Source organism: Salvelinus fontinalis, chromosome 28, assembly GCF_029448725.1.
Source record: "Salvelinus fontinalis isolate EN_2023a chromosome 28, ASM2944872v1, whole genome shotgun sequence".
Classification (NCBI taxonomy): Eukaryota; Metazoa; Chordata; class Actinopteri; order Salmoniformes; family Salmonidae; genus Salvelinus; species Salvelinus fontinalis.
This window is the reverse complement of record NC_074692.1, coordinates 48,305,755-48,317,381: the sequence shown is the minus strand read 5'-3', so window position 1 is coordinate 48,317,381 and position 11,627 is coordinate 48,305,755. Positions and strand designations below refer to the sequence as shown.

General features: G+C 44.5%; 1 protein-coding gene across 4 annotated transcripts in view; it reads right to left on the bottom strand.

The window, feature by feature from the left end:
- Positions 1-742: 742 nt before the first annotated feature.
- Positions 743-11,627, bottom strand: part of kank1a (KN motif and ankyrin repeat domains 1a) — a 383,083-nt gene continuing 372,198 nt past the window's right edge. For all 4 annotated transcript variants that reach the window (XM_055887878.1, XM_055887877.1, XM_055887880.1 and 1 more), the window contains one exon: positions 743-10,245. In XM_055887878.1, the coding sequence (XP_055743853.1) occupies positions 10,183-10,245 (63 nt within the window). In that variant the 3' untranslated portion in view covers positions 743-10,182. The remainder of the gene's footprint in view (positions 10,246-11,627) is intronic.

Below are 11,627 nucleotides of genomic sequence, written 5' to 3'. Positions count from 1 at the left end.
ATCTATATGGTAGTCTATATATCTATATCGTAGTCTCATGGTAGTCTATATATCTATATGGTAGTCTATATGGTAGTCTATATATCTATATGGTTGTCTATATATCTATATGGTAGTCTATATATCTATATCGTAGTCTCATGGTAGTCTATATGGTAGTCTATATATCTATATCGTAGTCTCATGGTAGTCTATATGGCCCATTAAAACCAGCAGGTAAAGAAAATGATATGAAATGTAGCCAATTAAAAAGACCGGCTTTACAAGCACTTCTATTAGCCCAGGCCAATAACTAACATGTATCACTGCTGTTCACACACACACACACACACACACACACACACACACACACACACACACACACACACACACACACCCCCCCCCCCCCCCCCCCCCCCACACACACACACACACAGACTACAAGTGTGTAACTCAACAGGACGACAGCAGACCTTTCGTGGTTCCTATAACTTTGGCGCCAAACTGCAATGATAGCTCGTTCTAGGCTTATGTCACATGATTTATACAGTGGATTTGTCATTTCAAAATATCCAACAAATACAGAAAGTATATAAAATATGACAAATGATGCAGCCATAGAGTGGGTCTGCCTTGGGAAGGGCTTCTGCGTTTAAAAACGACCTACAAAATACTAGTTAACACCAGCAGATGGAGACAGTCCCCTGGAAACCAGTAGCACTCTTCACCACTATTAACCAGACAGACTGAAGACAACCCCAGATCATTATTATTCAGTTTATTGTTATATGGCAACACGTTCCAGGAACTCTAAACCAGATCAAAGTACCTCCTCTCCTTCTCAACAGAACAACACAGTTACCAGCTCCAACACATTACAGTACATACAAGGAAATACAATGATATTTGCATTAAAAACTATACCTTGATAAATATATATCTTCATGTAACGTTAAGAAGCAATAGGAAATATTCAAAATATTGTGATTTTTAAATACATACAAATTTTGTAGATTTGTATAAAAGTAGAATGTATATCCAATCCAGAGAAGATTGAGTTACAATTATCCATTTGAGAAGGCCCATTAAAGGTGGTAGAGTACACATACAGAACCATTAAAGGTGGTAGAGTACACATACAGGCCCATTAAAGGTGGTAGAGTACACATACAGAACCATTAAAGGTGGTAGAGTACACATACAGGCCCATTAAAGGTGGTGGTGTACACATACAGGCCCATTAAAGGTGGCGGTGTACACATACAGGCCCATTAAAGGTGGCGGTGTACACATACAGGCCCATTAAAGGTGGTAGAGTACACATACAGGCCCATTAAAGGTGGTGGTGTACACATACAGACCCATTAAAGGTGGTAGAGTACACATACAGACCCATTAAAGGTGGTAGAGTACACATACAGGCCCATTAAAGGTGGCGGTGTACACATACAGGCCCATTAAAGGTGGCGGTGTACACATACAGACCCATTAAAGGTGGTAGAGTACACATACAGGCCCATTAAAGGTGGTAGAGTACACATACAGGCCCATTAAAGGTGGTAGAGTACACATACAGGCCCATTAAAGGTGGCGGTGTACACATACAGGCCAATTAAAGGTGGCGGTGTACACATACAGGCCCATTAAAGGTGGCGGTGTACACATACAGACCCATTAAAGGTGGTAGAGTACACATACAGGCCCATTAAAGGTGGTAGTGTACACATACAGGCCCATTAAAGGTGGCGGTGTACACATACAGGCCCATTAAAGGTGGTAGAGTACACATACAGACCCATTAAAGGTGGCGGTGTACACATACAGGCCCATTAAAGGTGGCGGTGTACACATACAGGCCCATTAAAGGTGGCGGTGTACACATACAGACCCATTAAAGGTGTCAGGCAGGTAAAGAAAACAATATGATAATATAATATGATATAATATGTACAAACATTTAGTCTAAACGAAAGGCTGTATTGCGGGTGAAATAGAATCTAATATACCAACTGCCTCCTGTGGTGATGATAAACAATATGATGATGATGATGATAAACAATATGGTGGTGATGATGATAAACAATATGGTGGTGATGATGACGGGGCAGTAGTGTCTGTATACTGCTGGGACCGGGGCAGTAGTGTCTGTATACTGCTGGGACCGGGGCAGTAGTGTCTGTATACTGCTGGGACCGGGGCAGTAGTGTCTGTATACTGCTGGGACCGGGGCAGTAGTGTCTGTATACTGCTGGGACCGGGGCAGTAGTGTCTGTATACTGCTGGGACCGGGGCAGTAGTGTCTGTATACTGCTGGGACCGGGGCAGTAGTGTCTGTATACTGCTGGGACCGGGGCAGTAGTGTCTGTATACTGCTGGGACCTATAGACCTTTTTAACAGCTTTTTTAGGAGGAGAACCATGGAACCCCAAAGAACTTACAGCTGTTCCGTGGCGGCTGTAAACAGCTAGCTAGTTAACATTGTGTAGTTGTTTTCTCAATTAGCATTTTTTGAAAATAATATTCATGGCCGGGATGGTCCTTACATCCTGGGAAAATGTCAGTTTAATGTTATAGCTAGATTGGTGTAATTTAAGTTTCTAATGAAGCAAGTCCTGGTGTAATTTAAGTTTCTAATGAAGCAAGTCCTGGTGTAATTTAAGTTTCTAATGAAGCAAGTCCTGGTGTAATTTAAGTTTCTAATGAAACAAGTCCTGGTCTAATGTATGTTTCTAATGAAGCAAGTCCTGGTGTAATTTAAGTTTCTAATGAAGCAAGTCCTGGTGTAATTTAAGTTTCTAATGAAGCAAGTCCTGGTCTAATTTATGCTTCTAATGAAGCAAGTCCTGGTCTAATTTAAGTTTCTAATGAAGCAAGTCCTGGTGTAATTTAAGTTTCTAATGAAACAAGTCCTGGTCTAATGTATGTTTCTAATGAAGCAAGTCCTGGTGTAATTAAAGTTTCTAATGAAGCAAGTCCTGGTGTAATTTAAGTTTCTAATGAAGCAAGTCCTGGTCTAATTTAAGTTTCTAATGAAGCAAGTCCTGTGTAATTTAAGTTTCTAATGAAACAAGTCCAGGTCTAATGTATGTTTCTAATGAAGCAAGTCCTGGTGTAATTTAAGTTTCTAATGAAGCAAATCCTGGTCTAATGTATGTTTCTAATGAAGCAAGTCCTGGTGTAATTTAAGTTTCTAATGAAGCAAGTCCTGGTGTAATTTAAGTTTCTAATGAAGCAAGTCCTGGTGTAATTTAAGTTTCTAATGAAGCAAGTCCTGGTGTAATTTAAGTTTCTAATGAAACAAGTCCTGGTGTAATTTAAGTTTCTAATGAAACAAGTCCTGGTCTAATGTATGTTTCTAATGAAGCAAGTCCTGGTGTAATTTAAGTTTCTAATGAAGCAAGTCCTGGTGTAATTTAAGTTTCTAATGAAGCAAGTCCTGGTCTAATTTATGCTTCTAATGAAGCAAGTCCTGGTCTAATTTAAGTTTCTAATGAAGCAAGTCCTGGTGTAATTTAAGTTTCTAATGAAGCAAGTCCTGGTCTAATGTATGTTTCTAATGAAGCAAGTCCTGGTCGAATTTCTATGTTTCAGATACAGAGACCTGTGAAAGATGCTAAATCCTGTCTGCAGATGAAAGTTATTCAAGGATATAATTCCAATGGGTGATATGCTATTGGTTGACTGTTAGAATTGGTTGTAGGATTATAACAATACTGTTAAAGTAACAATGCATAGATATAGAACATGCATGGCCAACCTTGCTGCTAGAGATCTACCTACTGGCTGAGCAGGTTTCTGTTTCAGCCCTGACACCTTGCTGCTAGAGATCTACCTACTGGCTGAGCAGGTTTCTGTTCCAACCCTGACACCTTGCTGTTATATATCTACCTACTGGCTGAGCAGGTTTCTGTTCCAGCCCTGACACCTTGCTGTTATATATCTACCTACTGGCTGAGCAGGTTTCTGTTCCAGCCCTGACACCTTGCTGTTATATATCTACCTACTGGCTGAGCAGGTTTCTGTTCCAGCCCTGACACCTTGCTGTTATATATCTACCTACTGGCTGAGCAGGTTTCTGTTTCAGCCCTGACACCTTGCTGCTAGAGATCTACCTACTGGCTGAGCAGGTTTCTGTTCCAGCCCTGACACCTTGCTGTTATATATCTACCTACTGGCTGAGCAGGTTTCTGTTTCAGCCCTGACACCTTGCTGCTAGAGATCTACCTACTGGCTGAGCAGGTTTCTGTTCCAGCCCTGACACCTTGCTGTTATATATCTACCTACTGGCTGAGCAGGTTTCTGTTCCAGCCCTGACACCTTGCTGTTATATATCTACCTACTGGCTGAGCAGGTTTCTGTTTCAGCCCTGACACCTTGCTGTTATATATCTACCTACTGGCTGAGCAGGTTTCTGTTCCAGCCCTGACACCTTGCTGTTATATATCTACCTACTGGCTGAGCAGGTTTCTGTTCCAGCCCTGACACCTTGCTGTTATATATCTACCTACTGGCTGAGCAGGTTTCTGTTTCTGCCCTGACACCTTGCTGCTAGAGATCTACCTACTGGCTGAGCAGGTTTCTGTTCCAGCCCTGACACCTTGCTGTTATATATCTACCTACTGGCTGAGCAGGTTTCTGTTCCAGCCCTGACACCTTGCTGTTATATATCTACCTACTGGCTGAGCAGGTTTCTGTTCCAGCCCTGACACCTTGCTGTTATATATCTACCTACTGGCTGAGCAGGTTTCTGTTCCAGCCCTGACACCTTGCTGTTATATATCTACCTACTGGCTGAGCAGGTTTCTGTTCCAGCCCTGACACCTTGCTGTTATATATCTACCTACTGGCTGAGCAGGTTTCTGTTCCAGCCCTGACACCTTGCTGCTAGAGATCTACCTACTGGCTGAGCAGGTTTCTGTTCCAGCCCTGACACCTTGCTGTTATATATCTACCTACTGGCTGAGCAGGTTTCTGTTCCAGCCCTGACACCTTGCTGTTATATATCTACCTACTGGCTGAGCAGGTTTCTGTTCCAGCCCTGACTGCTGATTATTTCTATTAGACACTATTCATTTAACTAATCAATCATCTCTTGTTTTGGAGTAATATAGATGTCTAAATCCACTAACCATTTAAATAGGCGTTCTTTGTATCACAGAAAGTGTTGATTCTGTGAATTTAGTGCATTTTTTGGTCATTGAACATTTCCTGTTTGTCTGTTTTTCTATTCTACAATTAGTTTTTAGGAGGTGAGGAGAGGAATCGAGGAAGGATGAATTGAGAAAGAGCCCAGCGCTCACCTGTCAGCTAACTCACGTGTGCTACAGACTCACCCATCTGTTACACTCACTGACATGCCCAACACACTTGATCTGTGTGTGGGTTTTTCCTTTCTCATTAGACTCATAATGAGGATAACCATGTTGAAGGAGACCAGATTAGACTCATAATGAGGATAACCATGTTGAAGGAGACCAGATCAGACTCATAATGAGGATAACCATGTTGAAGGAGACCAGATTAGACTCATAATGAGTATAACCATGTTGAAGGAGACCAGATTAGACTCATAATGAGGATAACCATGTTGAAGGAGACCAGATTAGACTCATAATGAGGATAACCATGTTGAAGGAGACCAGATTAGACTCATAATGAGGATAACCATGTTGAAGGAGACAAGATTAGACTCATAATGAGGCTAACCATGTTGAAGGAGACCAGATTAGACTCATAATAAAGCTAACCATGTTGAAGGAGACCAGATTAGACTCATAATGAGGATAACCATGTTGAAGGAGACAAGATTAGACTCATAATGAGGATAACCATGTTGAAGGAGACAAGATTAGACTCATAATGAGGCTAACCATGTTGAAGGAGACCAGATTAGACTCATAATAAAGCTAACCATGTTGAAGGAGACCAGATTAGACTCATAATGAGGATAACCATGTTGAAGGAGACAAGATTAGACTCATAATGAGGCTAACCATGTTGAAGGAGACCAGATTAGACTCATAATGAGGCTAACCATGTTGAAGGAGACCAGATTAGACTCATAATGAGGCTAACCATGTTGAAGGAGACCAGATTAGACTCATAATGAGGATAACCATGTTGAAGGACACCAGATTAGACTTCTACATGCCGTCATGAAATGGATTCATTCAAGCCCTACCCTTGTAATGAAGGAGGGCCTTAAGGATGAGAGGCTCAGAGGAGAGACATGATGAAGGAGGACCTTAAGGATGAGATGCTCAGAGGAGAGACATGATGAAGGATGAGATACTCAGAGGAGAGACATGATGAAGGAGGACCTTAAGGATGAGATGCTCAGAGGAGAGACATGATGAAGGAGGACCTTAAGGATGAGAGGCTCAGGGGAGAGACATGATGAAGGAGGACCTTAAGGATGAGAGGCTCAGGGGAGAGACATGATGAAGGAGGGCCTTAAGGATGAGATGCTCAGGGGAGAGACATGATGAAGGAGGACCTTAAGGATGAGAGGCTCAGAGGAGAGACATTATGAAGGAGGACCTTAAGGATGAGAGGCTCAGGATGAAGGAGGGCCTTGAGGATGAGATGCTCAGGATGAAGGAGGACCTTAAGGATGAGAGGCTCAGGATGAAGGAGGGCCTTGAGGATGAGAGGCTCAGGATGAAGGAGGGCCTTGAGGATGAGAGGCTCAGGATGAAGGAGGACCTTAAGGATGAGATGCTCAGGATGAAGGAGGGCCTTGAGGATGAGAGGCTCAGGATGAAGGAGGGCCTTGAGGATGAGAGGCTCAGGATGAAGGAGGGCCTTGAGGATGAGAGGCTCAGGGCAGAGACATTATGAAGGAGGACCTTAAGGATGAGATGCTCACAGGAGAGACATTATCTCATATCACTATCCTGAAGGTGTCCAGAAAGGAATATTTTAAGGTTAATTTGATTTAATTTAAAAAGACATTGCCAAATATGTTGCTTGAAATGAATTTGAAATGTGTTTGCTTCATGTTATGCATCATCCTGGTGTAATTAATATGCAGTTCAACATTATCACCACAAGGTGTCAGCACTAGCATGTTGTATAGTCTAGCTTTGCAGTAACCAAACCACTAGCTATGTCTCATAACGTGAGGTTGATAATATATGAATAGCACAATCTAGCGGTTCATTTAAACGACACTATGTTTGTTGATTGAAACTAAGTGGGCCTTAAGGATAAAGGGTAAAATATAGATGAGTTGAGTGACAGATTAGTGAGGGGGGAGAGAGAGGTTGATAGTGGGGTAATTACTGCTGCTGGCAACTTTGTTGTAAACAATGAGTCCGTCAAACATTGGACTCAGATACTAGCTACGTTTACTTTAGTTTATTGTTGGCTGTTGTGAGAGAAATGAATCTAGCTGGCTAACAAGGTCACCTGATCTTTCTCTAACCTCACATCACGCTAGCTCTGGCTGGCTAACAAGGTCACCTGATCTTTCTCTACCCTCACATCATGCTAGCTCTGGCTGGCTAACAAGGTCACCTGATCTTTCTCTAACCTCACATCATGCTAGCTCTGGCTGGCTAACAAGGTCACCTGATCTTTCTCTACCCTCACATCATGCTAGCTCTGGCTGGCTAACAAGGTCACCTGATCTTTCTCTAACCTCACATCACGCTAGCTCTGGCTGGCTAACAAGGTCACCTGATCTTTCTCTAACCTCACATCATGCTAGCTCTGGCTGGCTAACAAGGTCACCTGATCTTTCTCTACCCTCACATCACGCTAGCTCTGGCTGGCTAACAAGGTCACCTGATCTTTCTCTAACCTCACATCACGCTAGCTCTGGCTGGCTAACAAGGTCACCTGATCTTTCTCTAACCTCACATCACGCTAGCTCTGGCTGGCTAACAAGGTCACCTGATCTTTCTCTACCCTCACATCACGCTAGCTCTGGCTGGCTAACAAGGTCACCTGATCTTTCTCTAACCTCACATCACGCTAGCTCTGGCTGGCTAACAAGGTCACCTGATCTTTCTCTACCCTCACATCACGCTAGCTCTGGCTGGCTAACAAGGTCACCTGATCTTTCTCTACCCTCACATCACGCTAGCTCTGGCTGGCTAACAAGGTCACCTGATCTTTCTCTACCCTCACATCACGCTAGCTCTGGCTGGCTAACAAGGTCACCTGATCTTTCTCTAACCTCACATCACGCTAGCTCTGGCTGGCTAACAAGGTCACCTGATCTTTATCTATCCTCACATCACGCTAGCTATGTGGTTATTTACTGTGCTAGCCTAATGCAACACCACCAGAGCAAACAGATAATAAACGAGAAATAAACGTTGTCTCATGATTGTGTTTAGTGGATCTGGTAGCAAGTCAATAAGTTGTTTGTTCAGCTTTTTGGTGGATGAAGAAATGCGAACTTGTCATTTTGTGCTAGCTAGCCAACTACCTAGCTAGTTAGCAATTATGGGGCACTGCAGCAGCGGATGCTTACTGGGGAACCTCTTGGTACAGAACGTGTTATTGTTTTGACAGCTGAAAAGGTCTATAGTCTGGATATGTAAGTATGTGAGCCAGGAACCTCTCTCTCTCTTGTGAGGCAGCTCTTGACGTTCACTGCCTGGACAGGACGCGTGTCTATTGCAGCCCATTTCTAGAATACAATATATGTGTTTCTGGGTTCTTATGAAGTCCAGCTCCTCAAGAAGTATGACATCTCTTCTCCTTCTCTTCCCCTCCTTCTCTTTCTCCTCTCTCTCTCCCTCCTCCTCCTTCTCTTTCTCCTCTCCTTCTCTCCCTCCTCTCTCTCTCTCCCCCTCCTTCTCTCCCTCCTCCTCCTTCTCCTCTCTCCCTCCTCCTCCTCTCTCCCTCCTCCTCACTCCCTCCTCTCTCTCTCCTCTCCCCCTCCTCCTCCTTCTCCTCTCCTTCTCTCCCTCCTTCTTGCTCTCCTCCTCTCTATCCACTCAGAGCAGACCGAATGCTGGTGGTGTCTTCTTTCAGGTAGCTACAAAAAATAACCCTTCTTCTCTATACATTCAGTTTAACAAGGACACTTTGGGATGTTCATGTAGAAGACTGACCAATACCAGACCATCTCATTACAAGACTGACCAATACCAGAACATCACATTACAAGACTGACCAATACCAGAACATCACATTACAAGACTGACCAAAGGTGTTTCATTTTATTACAAGAGTGATCAATACCAGCTCATCTTACTACAAGGCTGATCAATACCAGCTCATCTTACTACAAGACTGATCAATACCAGCTCATCTTATTACAAGACTGATCAATACCAGCTCATCTTACTACAAGGCTGATCAATATGTTTCATCTTTCATCATGGTCAATAAACCCAGGGAACCTTTCTGGTTGGACCACATGGTCAATAAACCCAGGGAACCTTTCTGGTTGGACCACATGGTCAATAAACCCAGGGAACCTTTCTGGTTGGACCACATGGTCAATAAACCCAGGGAACCTTTCTGGTTGGACCACATGGTCAATAAACCCAGGGAACCTTTCTGGTTGGACCACATGGTCAATAAACCCAGGGAACCTTTCTGGTTGGACCACATGGTCTATAAACCCAGGGAACCTTTCTGGTTGAACCCCATGGTCAATAAACCCAGGGAACCTTTCTGGTTGAACCCCATGGTCAATAAACCCAGGGAACCTTTCTGGTTGGACCACATGGTCAATAAACCCAGGGAACCTTTCTGGTTGAACCCCATGGTCTATAAACCCAGGGAACCTTTCTGGTTGGACCACATGGTCAATAAACCCAGGGAACCTTTCTGGTTGGACCGCATGGTCAATAAAACCCAGGGAACCTTTCTGGTTGAACTGCATGGTCAATAAACCCAGGGAACCTTTCTGGTTGGACCACATGGTCTATAAACCCAGGGAACCTTTCTGGTTGGACCACATGGTCTATAAACCCAGGGAACCTTTCTGGTTGGACCACATGGTCAATAAACCCAGGGAACCTTTCTGGTTGGACTGCATGGTCAATAAACCCAGGGAACCTTTCTGGTTGGACCCCATGGTATATAAACCCAGGGAACCTTTCTGGTTGAACTGCATGGTCAACAATCCCACATGGTCCAATCAGGTTGTCAGGGGGTGGGCCAAAGTCTGTCCCTGGGGTTGAAATCTTCAGCGGTTGGTTGGTTGGTGTCATGAGACTTGACCAATGGGCGGTGGCGCTAGTCAAACATGCCCCTCCTGGTGGGACTGGGGGACGTCTTCCTGCTCAGACGAGGGGTTCCCTGGAGACACACACACACCATGCGCACACACACACACACACCATGCACACACACACAAACACACCACACCATGCACACACACACACACACCAACACACACACACACACACACACACACACACACACACACACACACACACACACAAACACAACACACCCACACCATGCACACACAACACACACACCATGCACACACACACACACACAACACACACACCCACACCCACACACACAACACACACACCCACACCCACACCCACCATGCGCACACACACACACACACACACACAAACCATGCGCACACACACAACCACAACACACCCACCATGCACACACACACCACACACACACACACACACACACACACACACACACACACACACACACACACACACACACACACACACACACCATGCACACACACACAACACACAAAGACAACACACACACCATGCACACACACACACACACACACACACACACACACACACACACACACACACACACACACACACACACACACACACCATGCACACACACACCAACACACACACACACACACACACACACACACACACACACACACACACACACACAAACACAACACACACACAACACACACACCATGCACACACACACACACACAACACACACACCCACACCCACACACACAACACCCACACCCACACACACCATGCGCACACACACACACACACACACACAAACCATGCGCACACACACAACCACAACACACCCACCATGCACACACACACCACACACACACACACACACACACACACACACACACACACACACACACACACACACACACACACACACACACACACACACACACACACACACACACACACACACACACCATGCACACACACACAACACACAAAGACAACACACACACACCATACACACACACACACACACACACACACACACACACACACACACACACACACACACACACACACACACACACACACACACACCATGCACACACACACAACACACGAACACACCATGCACACACACACAACACACAAAGACAACACACACACCATGCACACACACACACACACACACACACACACACACACACACACACACACACACACACACACACACACACACACACACACACACACACACACCATGCACACACACACAACACACGAACACAACACACACACATAGTTAACATTAGAACGACAGCGGGAGAATAGTTGCTCTGCTCAAAATAAAAATATGTTTGTCAAGAAGTGATTTCAGGGCAACAGCTCTGGTACAGGGAACAGAGGTAAGGGTTAAAGGTCAGGGAACAGAGGTAAGGGTTAATGATCAGGGAACAGAGGTCAGGGTTAGAGGTC